Source organism: Lepisosteus platostomus, chromosome 22 (assembly GCF_059453375.1).
Source record: "Lepisosteus platostomus isolate fLepPlt1 chromosome 22, fLepPlt1.hap1, whole genome shotgun sequence".
Classification (NCBI taxonomy): Eukaryota; Metazoa; Chordata; class Actinopteri; order Semionotiformes; family Lepisosteidae; genus Lepisosteus; species Lepisosteus platostomus.
The window spans coordinates 10,018,820-10,037,908 of NC_142632.1; the positions used below are offsets into that span (position 1 = coordinate 10,018,820).

Consider the following 19,089-nt stretch of genomic DNA (forward strand, 5'->3'; position numbering starts at 1 on the left):
GGTTCCGTCCTCCAGGCGACCCGACGGAATCAACCATTCGATAAACAAAAGGGAATTTCAAGTATCGGGATACAAAAACAACATTGAAATAACATAATATAAATCAAGTTATGATCGGATGAATTATAACAGTTAGTAAATTAAATCCAAATCATAGCGCTTCTTTCGCTAACATATTCAAGGGATTTTGTTGTTGTTTACGACTAGCCCGCCTCCCACTCCTACGAAAAATATACGGGTCGAGCGCGAGCGCTGCGGAAGTGCCATGTTGGTCGGAATCGGACTGTCTCCCTGGCAGCCGCAGAAACAAGAACCATACGAGGAGTCTGACGTGACACATATTCAGAGTAATTCAGCAGTTTAAAAAAAAAACAACTGAAGTCCGGTGAGTTACATTTTCAGTAAACGTTGTAAAAAGTATGTAAATAGTGTTTAAGTAACTGGCATGAATGAAGTTCATCCGGACGAACTGTGATTGCAATCCGAACTCCGTATGTTTACTTTTCTAACAATTCTTGGATAGGCGTCAATAATGACGTTGTATTTCCTCTTCAAAGAAAAATTTTCCTCATTCAAATTTGAAAGGTGCGTGATATTTTCTTTGGAATACCTGTAAATAAGCACGTTAAATTCTTGGCTATGCAACATTTTCAGTTTCAGAGAAAGACAAGAACTACTTAAAACTGTTAAGGCTTACGTTACACTACGTTTTGCATTTCTCGTCCTCTCGTTATCAGTCCGTCATTTAGGTATGTATTTTCTTAAACCACCTGCAATGTACCCCGAACATTGGTGTCTACATTGTGGATTTGTGTTACCGTTAACAGAGGGACAAAAAAGGAAGGTTTAGTTTCTTTAAGTTTCGTATCGTGCGTTTTCCCTGTTTTGTGTGCAAAGCAGTGATCAGAAACTGCCGTCACGGTGACCGTTTAGAACAAGCTTACACCACATTTGGGGGATGCTTCGCGTAGTCATGCACCCCTTCACACAGGCTTTTTTTTGTTTTGTTTTTTAAGGACAGGCTGCACCGTGCTAAACATGTCTCTATGACGTATTTTCACAAGCCCCTCCCGCGGCCCGCCCACCAATCATGGCGAAGGACTCGCTGGCGGAAGCCGGCCTCCACTTCGACGAGCTCAACAAGCTGCGCGTGCTGGAGCCCGAGGTGGCCCAGAAGACCACCGAGCTGAAGGAGGAATGCCGAGACTTTGTGGAGAGTAAGTGGAGCAGGTGGAGCAGCCGGGGGAGACGGGCAGGAATGCTTAATAAGAACAACATCACTTTATTAACCCTTTACAATTTCTTGCATTAGGAATTATCTTTTCGCATACCCCAGCTTGCTCTCCATGAGACACACAGACAGGGAGAGAAGCTTGGGGTCAGAGCGCAGGGTCAGCCATTGTACAGCACCCCTGGAGCGGTTGGGGTTAAGGGCCTTGCTCAAGGGCCCAACGGAGTAGGATTCTTCTGCCGGCTGCGGGATTTGAACCAGCAATCTTCTAGCCACAGGCGCAGATCCTGAGCCACAGAGCCACTGCTCCGCCCAATCCCAGGAATCAAAATGGGCCGGTAGCTTTTGTGTGCCGTTAAATTGTTAATAATCATAATTGGTGGTGGTGGAGGGAGTCCCCATTATCTGTAAAGCACTTTGAGTAGAGTGTCCAGTAAAGCGCTATATAAGTGTAAGCAATTATTATTGTTTTGTGTGCCATTCAATTGTAATTCTAAAGCACCAGTTTTAATGCTCTGCATCTCAAGATGCTGTACAAACCCACATTAAAGGAAGCATTAAAAACAGGATAAAGTGGCAGAAAAATATGACTGTAATTGAAAGATTAAAGTAAATCTTTAGCCAAGTTCGAGGGGCTGTGGTACATGCACATGGAAATTGTTAATGTAGTGTGGAAGTGGAGTAGTTTAAAATGTCTTTGCACTTATCTAATGACAACATTAACATTCATGTATTGGTAGTGCTTTAAATTGACTTGATAATTATACACATTTCTGTACAGAAAACCTTTAAATTTGGTATTGCATATTTAAAAAATAATCCAGGTAAGTTTTATGCAGGAGCCGAGGGTCAGACTGTTTCTGTTTCAGAGATTGGCCAGTTTCAGAAGATTGTTGGAGGGTTGATAGAGCTGGTGGACGAGCTGGCAAAAGAGGCTGAGACAGAGAAAATGAAGGTACGGGTTCAATCATTAATGATTTCACGTCATGAACAAGACGGTAAATTGCAAGACAATCTCTCAGTCACTGTAGCTATCCAATACTGTTTAACACCTGAAATGAATCTTCTCCTATCCTGCTTTTCCCACAGCCTGTAAAACTATCTGAAATGCACCTGCCTTTGCACCTTAGTAAAACAACTCCTCAAAAAAGGTGACCTCCTTGTTGACTGTGTCCTGTGCTGCCCCCTACAGGCTATTGGTGCAAGGAACCTCCTGAAATCAGTGGCCAAGCAGAGGGAGGCCCAACAGCAGCAGCTCCAGGCTCTGATCGCAGAGAAGAAGATGCAGCTGGAGAGGTAAGACTTCACAACTCTTACTGCATTAGTTCATATGGAAGGGGGAGCATTTACACTCGGTGTTATCTAGTGTAAATACTCACTGATGCTTCTTGAACTGGTGTGAATTCATTCTCCCAAAGTCACAGGGCATGGTGGTTGCTGGGGCACTACATTTAAAGCGTTGTGTCCCATCAACTAAATTGTTACATCACTAAGCACTGCACATAAAGGTCAATAAGTGGCCTACATAGAAAAGATAAGGTGTTGAATTTGTCTCATGATTTAGTACAGCAGAGGTAGGGGGGAGAAAGTGAACACAAATCTTTCAATTCCTTAGATATTTCTGCCATAATTAAAGAGATGAGGGCTAAGTAAAGAGAGCTGAGATTGATTTTTTTTTTGTCACTACGTTCTGTATACAGGTATAGGATTGAGTACGAAGCGCTGTCCAAAGTAGAAGCAGAGCAAAACGAGTTCATCGATCAGTTCATCCTTCAGAAGTAAGAGCTGCTTCCGTGGCCGCCCTGTGGGCGTGAGCTCGGGTCAGCGCGCCTGCTGTCGTGCAGATGGGCAGACGGGATGTTTCTTCTAGGACTGACTCCTTTCAGAAGTACATGGATACCAGCAAACAGAGCCTCTGCTCAGGCAAACTGGAGAGCTGGAAGGACTCCTTCAGAACAAACTCAACTGACAACTGCTCAGGTCGTGAGAACCTAGACTGCAGACAAGCAATGCCACCCCTGCACAGCTCAACCTACATATTAGTAGGTAGCTAAAAAGAAATGATGGTAACATTTCACTTCTTCATTCCCCTATTTACACAGAAGACCACAATTCTTACCAGCTTCTGTCTTAATTTTCCATGACCACATGATGACTGAGTTTTCTAAGAAGTGGATGGAATGAGCCAGATATCTGAAATATCTTTAGCATTACCTTTCACACCACAAAGGAAAAAAACATATTTACCTAGCAATGAACTCATATTATTTATACTATTTATATCTGATGGGTATTCTGTAAAGCTAGTTTTGTTACCTTTTGTATAAAACAGTTGCATGATCCAGTATAAAAATCCATTTTCATAATCTTGTAAACTTTTTGTTTATGGTTGTAAAGTGTGTTTTATAGCCATTTATAGCATTTTGAATTCCATTTTTATCTGTGCTTTAGTGTGTGTAATCCAGGTCTAATATTTAAATATCTTTTAATGGGACCAAACCAAAAACTGCATATTTGTGTTATCCTTGCCCAAGGTGCTTATATCACTTTATGATATCATCTTATATGAGAAATCAGTCCATTTTATGGCCAGTTATTTGAAAGTGAAGTACATATAATACAGTGAAATTCAAGGTATTATTCCTTTTGCTTTTTGTCAGCAGACATATACATTGGTGTCAACTGTACTACAGATTAAAGATAAAAGCAATTGGAAAACAAGCTCTTTAAATAAAAAGGTTCAATTGAATAAAATCATATATAATGCCTGTGTCTTTGTGTCTTTAGCCTTGGAAGTTTGTGCACCATAATCTACGATTCTGTCTTGCAACTACTAGTTTAAGAGTTTTCCTTTGCATACACAGAGAAGGATCAATTATATCAAAACTGCTCAAGGACGTTGTAAAATAAGACTAAGGATTAATATTCACCACTGAAGTGTTGCCGACACACTACACAGCAAATTGGGCTCGACTATTATTATCATCAAAAACAACGTCCTTGGGTTTGGAATGACATTTAATAAATAAATAAAAAATTATATCCAGTGGAAGAACACAATTGGTGAAAAATGTAAACAGTGTAAATCAATCTTGTCTGAGAAGAAGCTGCTGTGAAGACATTAGCTGATGCGTTTTCTAGTGCACTCTTATTTAAAACACTCAAATTCAGGAGAATCCAGAAAATGTACAGTTTTAGCACATAAAACCCACACAGAACTCGTTGGTGATGTTTTTGAATACTACATGTACATTTGTTTCTTACCCAGACTGGCACAAGTGCTAGGAATTAAACTTGGGCACAAAGGTATTTTGCTGATTTCACGTGAAGCGTCTATATAAAAGGAACAGAAGCCGAGTGATCACCAGCACATCCTAGTCAACTAGACAGAAAACGTGGAAGTCAAATAACAGCGGAGCAGGCCAGGTTTAACTTGAAGTCGACGCATATATCCTTCTCAAAAGGACAGTCAACACATGGGATGCGGGAAACAATTCAGTGGCATTTGTTTTTTATTTTTTCATCAATCCTGTTGATGCTGTATGCTTACAGTCCCTGTGATGGGCCAGCGAGTCAGCCAGCTCAGCAAGTGGTCTCCTTCAGGTGTAATGTGTGCACTTGTCTTTGGGGACCCAAGGCATAATGCTCCCACGCCAAGTGAACCGACTGAGGTACTCCAGCTTTTTCAGCGTCCTCAGTCACTACAAAAAAGACCCCGCGATCGTCCTTTTTAGGTAAATCCGTCTGTCTGAGCAACGTGCACGTCCTCATCCACTCTTTGCCATGGCCATGCACCATCACAGGGCTGGCATGCGCTCCTAAATTACTTGCAACGCAAAAACAAGTACAAAAAATGTAAAAAACACGGCTGGACGATTTACGGGGGAGCCTCGCAGAGCACGCGGACGAGAGCCGCCCGCAGCCTATCTCTTCTTCTTGCTGGCTGCCCTACCTTCCCTCGCCGGGGCTGCGGCCGCCCTGTAGGCCGAGCTGAGCAGCATGGTGAGCAGGAGGATGATGGGAATGAGGAGGTATGGGGCGTAGATGGCCGTCAGAGCGAGGCGCTCCTGGGGGCTCTGGGGGCCGGGGTGGGGCGCTTCCGGGAAGCGGTAGAAGAGGATGTGAGCCAGGATGGGGATCAGCGTGGTTGCCACATGGGTGGCGTAGACAATCGCAGGAGTCCGGATCCACCTGCATCCTCCTGCATAGACGACACAGCGGAGAGAGCAGCTGAAAACACCGCCCGAGACACGCTCACCTGCATTCGGCTCTCTGTACAACCACGCCGGACACAACATTACGCTTTTCATCTCCTCGATAAGGAATAACTCATCGGAGGTATACATGGCTTAACTTCCAAAAAGCTCTCCGTGTACAGCAGGGGATCTACTTCAGTCATCACTGCAGGGCAGCACCCATGCTAAACCAGCAACCAACCCCCCCTGCACGTGAGACCAGGGAGGGAATTTCAGGGATGAAGGGAGGGAGATGAAGTCCAGGGTGGAATTTGACCAGGACACCAGGACTAACACCACTACTGTTCTGCACAGTCCCTGGTGATCTTCGATGAACGACCAAAAGTTTTAGGATCTCAGCCTAAGATCTCACCAGAAGGCAGGCACCTCCAACAGACACCAGCGCACTGAGTGCAGAAATTGAGGATCAGAGGGAAGGTCCACCAACAGCACCTTGAGCAGCAGCCTGGCCTGTCCTGAGAGCTCTCCCATCTCCCAGCCTGGCTGAGCTTCTGAGATCTGCGGGGATCTGAGATCAGGCTGCGACCAGGGGCGCTCTGTGAATCCACTCACCTTTGTAGAAGGCATAAGCCGCGATGGGGAAAAAGGGCGTTTGCAGAAGAGCCTCGCAGAAGATGAAAGATTTGAACCAGGCTGGGGGATCCAGCATCATCGGGTCTTTGAACTGGGCTGCATACCAGCGTAACACATCCTTCAGCTGCGAGCCGAGAGAAACGAGCACTGCAATTATCCGGCAACGGGTGCACAGAACATGTCATCTGTCATTACAGCCAGCCGGTAGAAAAGTCCAAAGGAATTCATTTCACAGACAATGTGGACGATTAGAGCGAACAGTGCTTAACCAGCATATTTTAATTCATATTAAAACAACGTTTTGCCGCGTCTCTGGTTTAACACCGACCTCTGGTATATGACCCTTAGCCGATATTGTAAATCCTACAGAGATCAACACGGCGCACACGGTGGTTACCGATTAGCTAACGGGTAAGTTAAAGACCAGCTACTGTAGTGAAGTACACATGCACATGCGGTCACAATAAGTCTTACTTACGCTTTGAGGGTAAAGCTCGCCGGGCAGAAGAGCCTGGAGGTCGATGAAGAGAGTAATCGGAATGTGGGAGGCAAAATACAAGAAAAAGACCCACTCAAGGAAGCGGACGAAACTCATGTTTATTTACAGCGTCAACACGCACAAGGCGGCTGGCTGCCGAAAAGCGAAGAGCAAACGTTATCAATGAATCGCAACGATGAACGGGAAAAAAACCCACGATTGTTATTCGAAAGACTGTCTAAATAAATTCAAGTCTCCGCTGCACCAGAGACGCATTAATTACCCGCTGAGGAAACAGTCGACGGGGCGGGGTGGAGTAACGTGTTCTTCCGCGAAGCTGATTGGCTGCGCCGCTCAGTCGAGGCTGCGGTGGGCGGTCGCTGAGGGGCGGGGCTCCACGGTTTATTACTGATGAAACCGGCTTTGAAGGGACTGGCTCGCCCGGCTGAAGGAGGTTCATTCAAGGTTCAAGGTTCACCAGAACTGATCTCTCACCTCTGCTCTGGGTGTCTGCTTCGCATGGGTTTGCAATCATGCGAGCAAACCCTTTTCAAACTGAAGAGGCGAATACTGTATATTTATATTCAATATAAATCTAGAACGCTGATAGTAAATAAGTAATTTGTAAAGAAATATTAAATAGGTTACACACATTATAAAAGAAAGTAAGAATGTACTTCTATCTATGGAAGGGACTCGGATAAGTGAAATTTAGACTTTGCCCAGCAAACCCTTATTATCTTTTATTGCTGTAGCTCAAATATCAATATTGGAAGAAGGAACATGTGCAGTACATCATTGAATCACACCAAGTATGTGCAGAATCGTGCAGAAGCAATTGAAAAACATACTGCCACAATAAATACAGCGTAAATGATTTTTAAGTATCCTTGAGAAGAACCGACCAATACTGCTTTTTTTATGGCCCCTTCTGGAACACAGCGTGGTGTGAAGTGTTGGGGGTGATGCATAGTATGAAAAGACAAAACATTAGCAAAATAAATAAAAAAACAGTTAATCTGTTAACAGTGTATTTTCCTAGAGGAAACCATGAAAGTCTCTTCAATATTGCACAGCTATATTGGACAGGTTCTGCTACAGGGCTGGTATATTGTCGACAAGGAAGTCAAGAAAAATGCAAAAGCATTATCCATTATCCAGAAGCAACTGGTAGATTTTAAATAAAACTTTTTTTTAAATAAGGAGTCGGCAACAGTTGTGAAACCCTGAAGTAATCCTTCTGTCGCTGAACCGCAGGCCAGTTTGAACAGCAACTGCAGAACTGAACTCTGTGCTTAGTGTAAGAAAAAAACCCTATTTGTCTCGTTTCCCTCGTGTAGGGAGTCACACACCTTATGCTATCGCAGTGCAGGATTGCACAAGGCCCTGCAAGGCCAAGGTAACGTAGTCCAGAGACTAAAACCCTCCCTTTTGACATGTGGAGACTCCTGCGTGTCTCTGCCCACAAATTTGAGCTACGAGTCCCTGAATTGTTTCAGAACTGCACCGTCTCGTTCCGTACGGATGCTCCTCACGGAAATCCAACCGTCCAGGAAGTGCTTCTGCTTCCGGCTCTGCCGGGGCTGGAGGCGTGGTGGCGCGGAGGAATCCCGGCTCCCGCTCCCGCTCCCGGCTCCGTGCTTCGGGAATGGGATCACGCGGAGGGAAGCCAAGTCCTCCGATCGCTGGGATCCAGGCGGCGACAGGCGACGGGAGCTTCAGTCGCCCGACGCCCCCGTCACTGTGGGCAACAGCCTCTTGTTGTCTACATCGACATAATCCTGCAAGACAGGCGCACAGCAGCACAGAGGGATCACACCAAGGCCAGCGCTGATCACTACCTCTGTCCCCTGAGGTGAGCTGGGTCTCCTGCTTCATTTCTAACCACAGTTCAAGCTCCAAAACTGATAATGGCAACCAGAGTGACTTTCTGTTGTTTTTAACTACACCTTTAATTTACCTCCTTTGTTACCATTCTCCTCACACAATGACAGTGTATCTGGAGAAAGCGGTCAGGTCAGAAGGTGGAGATTTCCCACATCCTGCTATGCTGTGCTCCAGTCCCTCAGCACATTGCTCCTTCTCGACCAGTGAACCCCCCCCCCAATCCCAGCTCCTAGGCCCCAACCTGCCCTGTGCTCGGAGATGAGCCGCGGAGTACTCAGCACCATGATGCCTCCAGACCCAGCAGAGACGACAGCAGAAGCACGAATGCTTGCAGGTCTTTGCGTTTACGATCGTCAGGTGTTGGAATTGGACTGCACTGAGCACTGTTGGTTTCAGAGGGACTTCTTCTCCTTCCTTGGAGGGACGTTTGTCCTGTTGGCACTTGCGAGGCGTGTGCAATGACATGTGCAGTGCAGGGCAAGTCTTGGATAAGAGCATGCCGAATTCTCAGGGAATTCCCTGGAAAGCCTGGCAACTCCACTATCTCTACCCATTATCTAAGAGCGCCTTTCAGCAGAGGTTGCGCTGTGTGGTGCTAGCAGAAAGGGGACTCGCATACGCAGCCTAAACGTCTTGAAACAGGATCTATGAGAATAAAAGCGAGCTGCTCACAGCGTCGTTCTCCAAGATGTTCTCCAGGATGCCGATGATGTCCGAGAATGAGGGGCGGCGGGTATAGGGCTCCAGCCAGCAGTCCTCCATCATCTGCATGCTGGGAGAAGACAGAGAGAAGTTCAAGCAGGGAGCTGCGTCAGCATGCGTAGGCTGCAAAGCAACTGGTGACGGTTTATTCCACGCTGTAAGGGAAAGAGAGAACGGACGACGTCTTGGTCATGGAGCCTCCGGCCTACGCATTCTTGCGCGGATCTCTACTTCGAATTCCTCAGCCCATTTCTGCTGCGACCCACTGTGCCTTCTGCTAAATCTTTTTCTGGAGCTCTTTGCCTTCTCCGCCTCCCTGGGCTACTTGCCCCCTCCTCTCACCAAACAGGCATTCGTTCTCCTCACAGAGATCTGTTCCAACACCAGGCTTTCTCACCACCCCCTCTTCCTCTACACAAGTCATCATCACAACATCGCTCCCAAAGGAGTTCTTCTGAAATCTAACGCTTATTCCTTTGACACGGACACCACCAAGAGACGTCTGCAACCGTTTTCCAAGAAACTAGTTCTTTCTACCACTCTTTCTCTTTCTGACAAAAACATCAAAGAAGCAAGGGAATTTTTACAGCTAACAGCTCCATATCATCCTCCTTTGATAACTATAACTCACCTCGGTAGATCCCTCACCTCTGACACACCTGAAGAAGGGTCCACAGCCAAAACACTGTGTCTCTTTTCTTTTCTGTACAGCATGGGAGTCAGTGCCCCACCCGCCAAGACCCCAACAGCGACTGCAGAGCCAAGAGAGGAGAAGCGCTCCCCGACTGATCTCATCAGCTCGAGCCGACTTACAAACCCTTATACGGCACAGTTCAGCACAATCAGAGAAACAAAGAACTCGCTGCACAAGCATTATTACATTCAAGCCACTGTGGTCTTACTTGGGACACAGGTCTAAAAGAAGCCAAGAGCTCACATTTCAGGCCTGCATGTCTCCGGGATTCTCATCCTGTTCCCAGAGCAGATGTGAAAAACCACCTCCTCTGAGGTCTCCAGGTTGGGGTAGGGCAAAGTGCCTAGGAAACACAAAGCGAAATACAGCTTCATTATGTTCAGTTTCTGTTCAATTTGTTGATTGGGTTTTCGGGGGAAAGAAAGAATATTACATGGTACCACACACAAAATTAACAAATGTGAACAATCATCATGGCATGAAAGACCTAAACAAACTGTGGTAATCCAACATTAATAAAATCATAAAAACAGGAATAAGCGAGTAGAGAAAAAGGAAACCAGAGATTTGGAAGAGATAGGCAAGGGAAAAAGACAAAAGAAAGAAAAAAGGTAGCGAAAGGACAGGAGAGGGAAGCCCTAGTCTTTATCTTTCATACGTCTGGGTCGAGCTGCAAGCTCTTAAAGGGCTTCCAGGCAGAAGAACATTTAGCAGTTGAGCTACAGAGGGAAAACCGAATTATAATGTACTCATATGAGAAAACCTGCAAGTTTTTGTTTTATCCTTTATTTCACCAAGTAAGTCCATTTAAAATAAATGAGTCTTTTACAGTGATGACCTGGACACTGGCAAAGCAGCAGAAGCCCCATTACATCCTAAATCAAAAAGGGTCTGAAGATAGAGAGAGGCAAACCTCGGCCTCTCGCTGTCTCGTTGTCGGTAAGAGAGGACAGGAAAGGGATTTCTGCACTTTGATCTCAAGCCCAACCCCCAGTCTCCGCTCTCAGACTCACCAAAAGTCTGCATCTCCCACAGCACCACGCCGAAGGCCCAGACGTCGCCCTTGAAGCTGAAGTAGTTGTGTCTGAAATACTCCGGCGGGTACCAGCGCAGGGGCACGCGCTCCTGCCCAGAACACACACACGCACAGTGGCTGAAATCCACCCTCCCCAAAATCACAGCGTCCCCTTCCAGTCAGCTCCGTTTCATTATGCTGAAGCATGTGAAAAGCAACCCCCCCACACACACACAAACAACAAGAGAGCAATAATCTACGAGATCACGATTGGGCCCTGGGTTCAATTCCCGGGCTGCTATCTGTGTGGAGTTTGTGTGTTCTCCCCATGTTCATGTGGGTTTCCTCCCACAGCCCAGACATGGTGGGTTAATGGCTACTGGTGGGTGCGTGTGTGCATTCGTGCGTGCGTGCGTGCGTGGCGTCCTGTCCAGGGTGTACCCTGCCTCGTGCCCGTTGCTCGCTGGGATCGGCTCCGTCTCCCCCGCGACCCCGAGTTGGAAGAAGATGTTAGGAAACGGGAGGGCGGGCTGGCTCCGGGAGGGGTGCCACCTGCGCACCGCGCTCAGACTCACCGCTCTGCACTTCTTGCGGCTGCTGCGCCGGCTCCGCATGCGCGTCAGGTCCCTGGCCAGGCCGAACTCCGCCACCTTGCACTCGTGAGGGAAGCTGCTGACCAGGATGTTGCGCAGGGCCAGGTCACAGTGCACCACCTGTGCGGCACCGAGATGGCACTGGTCACATGACGACAAGACACAGCACCTCCCAGCCGGAGCCGCTGTGGCGCAACGCCGGCGTGCCCCCTGCACCCCTGCGCGCGGAGGCCGCGGCCGTTACCATTTTGGAGCGCAGGTGCTCCATGGCCAGGGCGATGTGGTAGGAGGCGATGGTGAAAAGGTTCTGCAGATCGCTGTCTCGGCTCAGCCTCTCTTTGTGTGCCTGCAGGAAGCTGCGCAGGGTCCCACAGTTCACGTACTCCATGATCAGCACGTAGGGCTCTGGGGCAGCAAACACGAGCACCTTGTAAAAAAAACTGCTGACACGACCACAGGCTGAATGGCAGTAGCAGAGGGACCAAGCAGAGTATTTCCTTCTACATGCTGTGTGTATTAAAAAAGGAAATACAGACCATCGTACTCCAACAAGTACCCTGACTTCTTTTTGCTTGTCTTGCGCAGGAATATGCTTAGTTTTTGCTGTGTGATTCATTAAAGCTTGTAAGAAACCAAAAGACTCTCTAACCCAGCGCCCCCCCCACCCCACCCTGCCCCACCACCTCACCCTGGCTTGTGTTCCAGTCCAGGAGCTGCAGGACGTTCTTGTGGTGCCCCAGCTTCCTCATGATGGACACCTCCGTCTCCACTCGTTTGGGGCTGACACCTGAAACAGGCAGCCCAGGTGAGACCCATCGCCCGCTCCAAGGGCTCTGTGGCCACTGTTCAACACAGGTCTCACAGGGCTTGGATCTCTGGTGAAGACGAACTACAGATCAAGCACGTTAAGCAATCCCTAGTGTGCTAGCCATCAGCCTGCACATTCAGGCTGCACATTCTGTTCAGAAAAAGTAGGGCACTAGCTTTTGCTTGATAAGCACTTTCACAGTGCAATGTACACTACATATCCCCTATTCAGGGACTTTACCAAAGCAGACCTGTGCATATAGTGTCCTGTATTTAATATACACAGATTTTGCACGAGATGTAATAAGGTTGCCTTATTGCTGGGTTCCTGAAGAAGATGCAGGGTTGTGACTTGCTTTCTCAGCAGCTTGCCCACTCTTTTATTTTGGGGGGGGGGTGGGGGATCTCCAAAAAACCCACCTTCTTTCGAGATCTTGCAGGTGAAGAACGAGTGGCCTTTGCAGGTCCCACGATTCATCCTGGCCTTGTAGAAGACGCCCTCCTTCCCAGCCTTGATGATCTGCATGAGGTTTAGGTCCGCCTTCGTGAAGCGGGGTCCCTGGAGATGAGAGGTGCCCCCCCCCCCCGTTAGTTTCCTCTGGGGCTCCCTCTGCAGTGAAGCCCTTCATTCTCTTCTCAGCGCCCCAGAAATAAAACCAAAGTTCCGAGCGAGAACAAAAACATCCCGGGATCCGAGACTTACTGGTTGTGGTGGCCTCCATATCGACCTGCTCAAAGACTTGGATTTCTGCCTCTCCGCAGGCGTCTGCTGGCCCGTCTGGACAGGGTCCTCTTCCAGGGTGTCCAGCGAGGTGCTGTGCGGCGTGGGGGCGTCCGAGGGGGGGACATTGACAAAACAGCCCGTTCTCTGAAGGTTCTGGATGGTGCGCATCAAGGCACGGTACCTAGACGGAGAACATGCGATGGGAAAGATCCGTGAGTCAAATTAGTGTTGTCAGCGTTACCATGAAGCTAGGCTTTATGTAATCCATCTTAAAAAGTGGGCAAAGCTGGTCCCACAGTTTCCATGAGCGGGAGGTCTGTAAAAAGCTCCTAGGATCTACCACTTGCTAAGACTAATTGTTCATATCTACCAGTAGGAGGCACTATTCTTTCTCTGTGGATCACAGGATCTATCGAGGTGCTCCAACACTGGTTCAGAGATCCACTGGCTCTCCAAGCTGATTTACCTCTCCCAGCCATGATCACACTGACTATTCTGCCTGTGCACCTTCACAGGGATTCTCAAACACTCCTGTACTGCAAAAGACAGCAAAGGCCAAAATGATACTTAAACTTGGTTCACGCAGGGCTACACTGTCAGCTTATCTCCTTCTCATCTTTCTGTTCATTTCCAGATTGCTGCCTTCCACACCTTCTCAGGAATTGATTGCCCCTGTCTCTTAAACCCCTTATCTCTCCCTAACACACATGAGGAGACTCTACAGTCCAAACAACGTGGTTTTTCTTTTTCCTTTTCAGCCTGCTTGTTCCCCTGCAGCCAGCAGGCTGACACAGCTCCCAGCTGGAACCTCTGCTTTTATTTGTGCGGGGCTGACCGCGGGTGCACTCAAATACTCACTTCCTCAGCCAGAGCACCACCAGCAGGGCGATGGCCACCACAGTGAAGGCGGAGATGCCGATGAGGATGTAATGTGCCTCCGTCAAATCTCCACCTTCTGGAAAGAAGGCAGAGAGGATAACAGATCGACACTGGTGTAAAGCAGGCAAGCCGGAGCAACTCCAAACAAACAAACAAACAAAAAGGTTTCTTACTGCACTCACAGGGGCCTGGCTGGTCTCTCCCTAAACCCGGTCTGTGTACATACTCCAGCAAGTACAGAATCATGAACAAATCCTGTTAATTACCATGTCTTCATTAACGAAGCTTTGGGCTCTTGCTCATAGCCAGGCTGCCAGCCTAGATCTAGTTTCCATGCAGGAAGGAAGGGCAAGTCCCCCACCCCACCCCCCATAGCTACCTGTCAGAGACAGGGCACCCAGCCGTCGGCCAGAGCCAACAATAACCAGCAGCCCCTCCTTGCAATCTCTTGCAAAGGCCAGTGTGGACCCGACACGTCTTCTCGCCCTGCCGCAGGTCCACTGCGGCGATCCTGGTGCTGGCGTGTTCGCCGGGGGGGGGCGTTCAGAAGAGAAGAGGAAAGGAACTCACTGGGAGGGGCCGCGGAGCCGTGCGTGTTGTTGGCCATGTCCCCGGCGGCGGCGGGAGCGGGTCAGGCGGAAAGAGTGAGTCAGGCCGCGAGAGCTGCGCCGTCTCCTGACCACGGTGACCTTTGCGCAGCGGAGTCTGGTAGCACAGAGCCTAGAGCACCTGCCCTGCAGCGCCCTGTCACACAGAAAGACACGGCCCTGTATTCAGGTTACTCCGTGCAAGGCTGACGGTTTTTTTTTCCAAAAAGCACAATAACATACCAGAGGGTCACCTTCTTTCAAGATGCTAATCTAAGACTTTGAGAGGCCATTCTGATATGTCAATATTAGGAGCTTTTTTTGTTAAAAAAAAAACATGAATTAGCAATAAAACTCTGTACCAGCCTCGACCTTTCTCTGCCTCCTACTTCGTGTGAAGGGGTTCTGCTACCTTCTGTCAGTTCAAACGCCAAACATAGGCGTCACGTTTGTCAGAAAACTCAACTTGCAGGCAGCAAAACTGCTGCCTCCTCTTTCCCCAGGGCTGAGCCTGCAGGACAGCAGCTGAACCGGGCTTCTGACTCTGCAGCGAGGGTCCCTGCCCAACGTGAGCGATTCAACTGTGAACCAGGCTGGTTCAAGGTGCGATTCCTGTAAATATGCTACATACAGAATAAAAAAGGAGTTTTGAGCATCTAGCTACAGTAACTGATCAATTAGACCAGGTCTCACTGGAGGTCCAAGTAGAATAAAAGACAATGAAATACATTACTGAGTCTGTGTGTGTGCTGCAAAGGAACAAGTTAATGTTGACTCCATGCTGAAAGACAGAAAGTAGAAAAACATTTTGGCTGTAGAACCTTCTTCTTCACACCTGCGGAGGTACCTTGTTCCATTATTCGCAGCAGAATTAAATGTATCTCCCTTTGCTCTAAAGGACTTGTCTGCGCTCCATCCTCCTCTCCCTCAAACGCACCTCGAAGTGCTCTAGCTGTGAGCCCACAGTGGCCACCCAGGTGTCTGCCTATCGACCAGACCTGCGAGAAGCAGAGACACACAGCTGGGGGCCCGAGGCCTGTTCTCAGCACTGTGTCCCTTTTGATGGTTTAGCACCTCACGCTCGCTGCTTCTGTTTCGGGGGAATGAGAGAGAAGCCTCTGCAGGCAGGTGACCACATCCTTTTGTTCAAAAAAAGAGTCACCGTTTAATAAAGGTCTGTAAACCAATGGTCACATTTTTTTGGTTCTTTCATGCCACAGTACCTGTTCAGAAAAGGAAAAAAATCCCCCTTTTCATGTGAAGAACTAGAATATCCTTCTCCCACTTCCGGACAGACGCTCATCATCTTGCCTCGGCGTTATTCAATGTCTTTCCGATCAAGCAGCTGTCCCCTCCATTACACCGCGCTGTGTCTTGTAAGACCAGGGATTTAACACTTGGTTTGTTTGCTATAATTCACAGGTGGCTGGGGCTCCATCTGATTTAGTAACGCATTGGTGAGGAGGTAAAAATAGTACTGATTTCCGTCCTAAAAATAGGGAGCCAACACCTACCTGAGTTTTTGGTTAGCACCAGCACTGAATTCAAAGATACGGTATTCTGTTCAACGTGGTTCGAGATCCGCAGTCAGCTGGACATTGACTAATCTCGCTTGTTAACTTAATGACTGTTAACTTTGACTCAAGTGCAGCATTTACATGCCATGCAAATAACCTCACATACCACGAGAATATAATGTTTTCACACGTGCGATCTTGTCCAATTACGAACAAGCCTGTCCTTATCTGGAGCCGTTTCGTGCTTTCGTGTTGTACAGCCTGGATTAATGTACTGCTGTGTTAGCTGGGGCCTCTACGTGCGTTTTAATAGGCTTCAGTAATCCTGTGGATATTGATCCATCCGCCATTTATCTGAAATCCGCTTACTCTTGGGAGCATTGCGGCAAACCAGAGCAGAAATGGAATACCCACAGAAAACCCATACAGACTCCACTCAGAAAGTACCATAGCTAGAATTGAACCCAGTGCTTAAGAGCTGTGAGGTAGTAGAGACTCCATTTCAGCTGCTTTGCACTGGTTGCCTGTGCGGGACTAGTTTTTTCATTGATTAATAAGGACGTAAATCAGGGGTGTTCATTCCTGGTCCTGGAGTGTCCAATTCAGCTCCTTGAGTTCTGCCTGTTTGAAGAGAAAATCTGCAGACACACTGGCTGGCAGGGCCAGGAGTGGACACCCCTGACTTAACCTGTCTCCTTGCTGCCTTAAAGATCTAATAAGCTCCTGTATCCCAGACAGCTCCCTCGGCAGCTACACACCTGTGGAACATCTGTCCTCTTTTGTCATGTGTACATTGGTTGCACAATGTTCTGTATTTTCCTAACACAAAAGCCATTATAATATAATCATGTTATAACTACAAAAATGGTAAGCTATATTTTGTAAAGGTAATTACAAGCTTAATATTTTTAGTAATCTGTTTTGCTTTTTTCCCCCACATTAGAGCCATTATACTGTTTTAAGCACTAAATAGGCTAATACAATGAATCAAAGGACAATTTACTAGAATCCTCACTATAACGAGTCCTAACTTCTTGAAGAAATGAAGTTGTTGAAAAATAACCGATTATTATCCTGGTTTGTGTCTCAATTTACTGTATTTACAGTGAACGACATTTGGGCTTCCAAATTAATTAAAAGAAAAATAAACGAACCTCCAAATACTACAGAAACTTTAAAGCCGTTTATAGCATTCAAAGAAAAAATTAAAATGTTATCACCCGCATGCAAAACAGGGCCACAAGCCCCCACATGTTTTTAACTTTTAATCTCAGAAAGCACTCTATCGATATAATTATTGGGATGTGAAATTTTAGGATAAATAAGTTACTGGCAATCGAACAAGAGACTTTTGTAACCTCTTATGTTCTGATAGCAATTTGGTTGATTCTAAGTAAAAAAAAAATCAGGTTTGAAAACTGTATCATTCATATTCAAGCTAAACTTAAAACCTACAAATATCAAACTCAGAACTAACATCACACAGGTGGTAAAATCTGGTATTTCTCTCACTGTATATTGTAAAGGACACGTCTAGAAATTTCGCTTGAGGAAAAAGTGCGCACATGTTTAAAACTTTAACATAATAAATGAGTGGTCCCTTCGCAACACAGTGTAAATGACTTCACCGCTTGCCTGCACGCGTTTCTCTTCTGAAACAAACACCAGAAAAAAAGACGCAGGTTTCTTTCTCGCAGCAGAAAAAGCGACACGAAGAGAAATGGACTTACAGCAGATCTCCACACGCAGCCGAGCTCGAAGTGCAGATTCTGCGACCCCTCCCTAGCGAGACACAGGCCTCAGACTTCTACAACATCAGCATCACACGAGTTGAGCAGAAACGCTCCTCTTTTTAGAACTTCAAGAGGGGAAACTTTTTTTTATATAAAAAGGCTGTGAAGTCATCAGCCGCTACATCCTCTGTCACGTGACTACAGGGGGGACGACTTAAAAAAAGACTTCCAGACACCCACAATAGGTCCTTCCCGTGCGTGATGAGAAGTGTCATTGGTCACTGGGACCAATGTGCTGACTACAGCTCGTTACACATGTATGTCCTTTAGGCAGTCAAATAGAAATCAATAGGCATAAAAAAAATGTTATCGGTTTAGTGCAGAGGGCTTAACTAGATGAATTGAATTATTTGCAAAGAAGCAGCTTTGTCTGTGTCAGTGCAGAGGAGAGGATCTGAAAAGCTTTGGAGAAAAGGCTGCGATCTGAGCTGGGTCGGTGGGTATTTGTTAGCGTGATTAAAATGCAGCTGTTTTCAGTTGTTGCAAGCAGTGTATTTGAAGCAGCAGCAGCAGCCCACCCCACCCCACCAGAGGCTGAAAAGCATGCAAGGTTTCCGGCCTTTGATTTTACTCTGCAATCACTCGTCCGCTGCGTTCAGTTGTCTGCAGCCTGCAGGTACGTCTCACTGGAGGAGGGAGTGGCAGAAAGTTCCCAGGCAGAGCAACGGGGTGAGGAGGGGGAGGGGGGGAGTTTCAGTTTCCTCTGTCAAGCACAAGAGCTTGGCCTGTGCAGACACTGGGTTTGTTTGCACACTGACAGTCCCTACAAATACACACAGCTGAGACTGGTCTTCACCAACACTACAAGGTTGATCAAAGATTTTCATTCTTACCCTATGGCCCATTTTGGATGCTTCTGCATGTGAAATACATGCTTATATGGCCCTAAGTGGAAGACCTCAAATTAGACTATAATTGCACATTTAAACTTAAAAGTACAATACATAAATAAACTGCAATCTTAACTGACATCCTCATTACTTGTCATGGGGTAGTATCTTAAAATGCTGCAGTGCGATAGCTTCTTCAGGGATAGACATAACAAATTCACAAAGAGCTTTTTGACTAGACCTTCCCTACTGGGTTTTCTTCAAAACTTTTGCACATGTTTTTATATACAAACCTATGGAAGAACCTGCAAGATTGGATCCCTGTAAGTACCGATAAAAACCTTCACCTGTACTACATACTACAACCTGACCCTGACTCCTGCTCCCAAAGCTATCTGTGCTGTTCTCTTATCATCTATTGAAAAGCGATTTGCAAACTTTATAAAAAAGGACATAACATACAGTATACAAAGGACATTATAAGGGAAAATATTTAGCCATTCCAATGAAACAAACCTCTAAA

General features: G+C 46.9%; 3 protein-coding genes and 1 long non-coding RNA gene across 8 annotated transcripts; 2 read left to right on the forward strand and 2 right to left on the reverse strand.

Annotated features, from left to right (window-relative positions):
* Positions 1–61: 61 nt before the first annotated feature.
* Positions 62–3,985, forward strand: ift20 (intraflagellar transport 20 homolog (Chlamydomonas)). 3 transcript variants are annotated; one of them, XM_088616507.1, is made up of 5 exons: positions 62–385; positions 1,017–1,217; positions 2,101–2,186; positions 2,424–2,527; positions 2,932–3,985. In XM_088616507.1, exons 2-5 carry the CDS (start codon positions 1,091–1,093, stop codon positions 3,011–3,013), a joined length of 399 nt encoding a protein of 132 aa, XP_088472633.1. In that variant the 5' UTR covers positions 62–385; positions 1,017–1,090; the 3' UTR covers positions 3,014–3,985. The 3 variants fall into 3 exon arrangements, with proteins under 3 accessions (XP_088472633.1, XP_088472635.1, XP_088472634.1); XM_088616509.1 differs by having other exon boundaries at positions 1,022–1,217; XM_088616508.1 differs by having other exon boundaries at positions 63–385; positions 1,065–1,217.
* Positions 3,986–4,231: 246 nt separating this feature from the next.
* Positions 4,232–7,053, reverse strand: tmem97 (transmembrane protein 97). 2 transcript variants are annotated; one of them, XM_088616502.1, is made up of 3 exons: positions 6,539–7,053; positions 6,040–6,184; positions 4,232–5,432 (listed from the first exon to the last, which is right to left on the reverse strand). In XM_088616502.1, exons 1-3 carry the CDS (start codon positions 6,653–6,655, stop codon positions 5,155–5,157), a joined length of 540 nt encoding a protein of 179 aa, XP_088472628.1. In that variant the 5' UTR covers positions 6,656–7,053; the 3' UTR covers positions 4,232–5,154. The 2 variants fall into 2 exon arrangements, with proteins under 2 accessions (XP_088472628.1, XP_088472627.1); XM_088616501.1 differs by having other exon boundaries at positions 6,822–6,998.
* Positions 7,054–7,255: 202 nt separating this feature from the next.
* On the reverse strand, positions 7,256–17,866 carry LOC148643436 (tyrosine kinase receptor Cad96Ca). Of its 2 annotated transcripts, none has more exons than XM_088616492.1 (12): positions 17,674–17,866; positions 14,410–14,583; positions 13,819–13,912; positions 12,940–13,141; positions 12,657–12,795; positions 12,118–12,216; positions 11,674–11,834; positions 11,412–11,549; positions 10,835–10,946; positions 10,065–10,164; positions 9,098–9,197; positions 7,256–8,319 (listed from the first exon to the last, which is right to left on the reverse strand). In XM_088616492.1, the coding sequence occupies exons 2-12, from the start codon at positions 14,444–14,446 to the stop codon at positions 8,257–8,259; spliced, it is 1,245 nt and encodes a 414-aa protein (XP_088472618.1). In that variant the 5' UTR covers positions 14,447–14,583; positions 17,674–17,866; the 3' UTR covers positions 7,256–8,256. The 2 variants fall into 2 exon arrangements, with proteins under 2 accessions (XP_088472618.1, XP_088472617.1); XM_088616491.1 differs by having other exon boundaries at positions 13,819–13,915; positions 17,674–17,864.
* LOC148643437 (uncharacterized) lies at positions 8,256–10,203 on the forward strand. Its single transcript, XR_015929104.1, has 2 exons — positions 8,256–8,393; positions 9,839–10,203. It is a non-coding gene; the product is annotated as an uncharacterized LOC148643437 (long non-coding RNA).
* Positions 17,867–19,089: the final 1,223 nt, after the last annotated feature.

What these genes read in the sequence shown, in the direction of transcription:
- ift20 (XM_088616507.1), top strand. Translation starts at nt 1,091, where the DNA reads ATGGCGAAGGACTCGCTGGCGGAAGCCGGCCTCCACTTCGACGAGCTC. An exon ending in CTGAGACAGAGAAAATGAAG is followed by an intron (nt 2,187 to 2,423) that starts GTACGGGTTCAA and finishes TGCCCCCTACAG; the next exon opens with GCTATTGGTGCAAGGAACCT. An exon ending in AAGAAGATGCAGCTGGAGAG is followed by an intron (nt 2,528 to 2,931) that starts GTAAGACTTCAC and finishes TTCTGTATACAG; the next exon opens with GTATAGGATTGAGTACGAAG.
- tmem97 (XM_088616501.1), bottom strand. Translation starts at nt 6,998, where the DNA reads ATGAACCTCCTTCAGCCGGGCGAGCCAGTCCCTTCAAAGCCGGTTTCA. An exon ending in GTCGACTGTTTCCTCAGCGG is followed by an intron (nt 6,185 to 6,821) that starts GTAATTAATGCG and finishes CTCGGCTCGCAG; the next exon opens with CTGAAGGATGTGTTACGCTG. An exon ending in GGCTTATGCCTTCTACAAAG is followed by an intron (nt 5,433 to 6,039) that starts GTGAGTGGATTC and finishes TCGTCTATGCAG; the next exon opens with GAGGATGCAGGTGGATCCGG.
- LOC148643436 (XM_088616491.1), bottom strand. Translation starts at nt 14,446, where the DNA reads ATGGCCAACAACACGCACGGCTCCGCGGCCCCTCCCA. An exon ending in TATGGAGGCCACCACAACCA is followed by an intron (nt 12,796 to 12,939) that starts GTAAGTCTCGGA and finishes TCTCATCTCCAG; the next exon opens with GGACCCCGCTTCACGAAGGC. An exon ending in AGCACCTGCGCTCCAAAATG is followed by an intron (nt 11,550 to 11,673) that starts GTAACGGCCGCG and finishes GGTGCCGCACAG; the next exon opens with GTGGTGCACTGTGACCTGGC.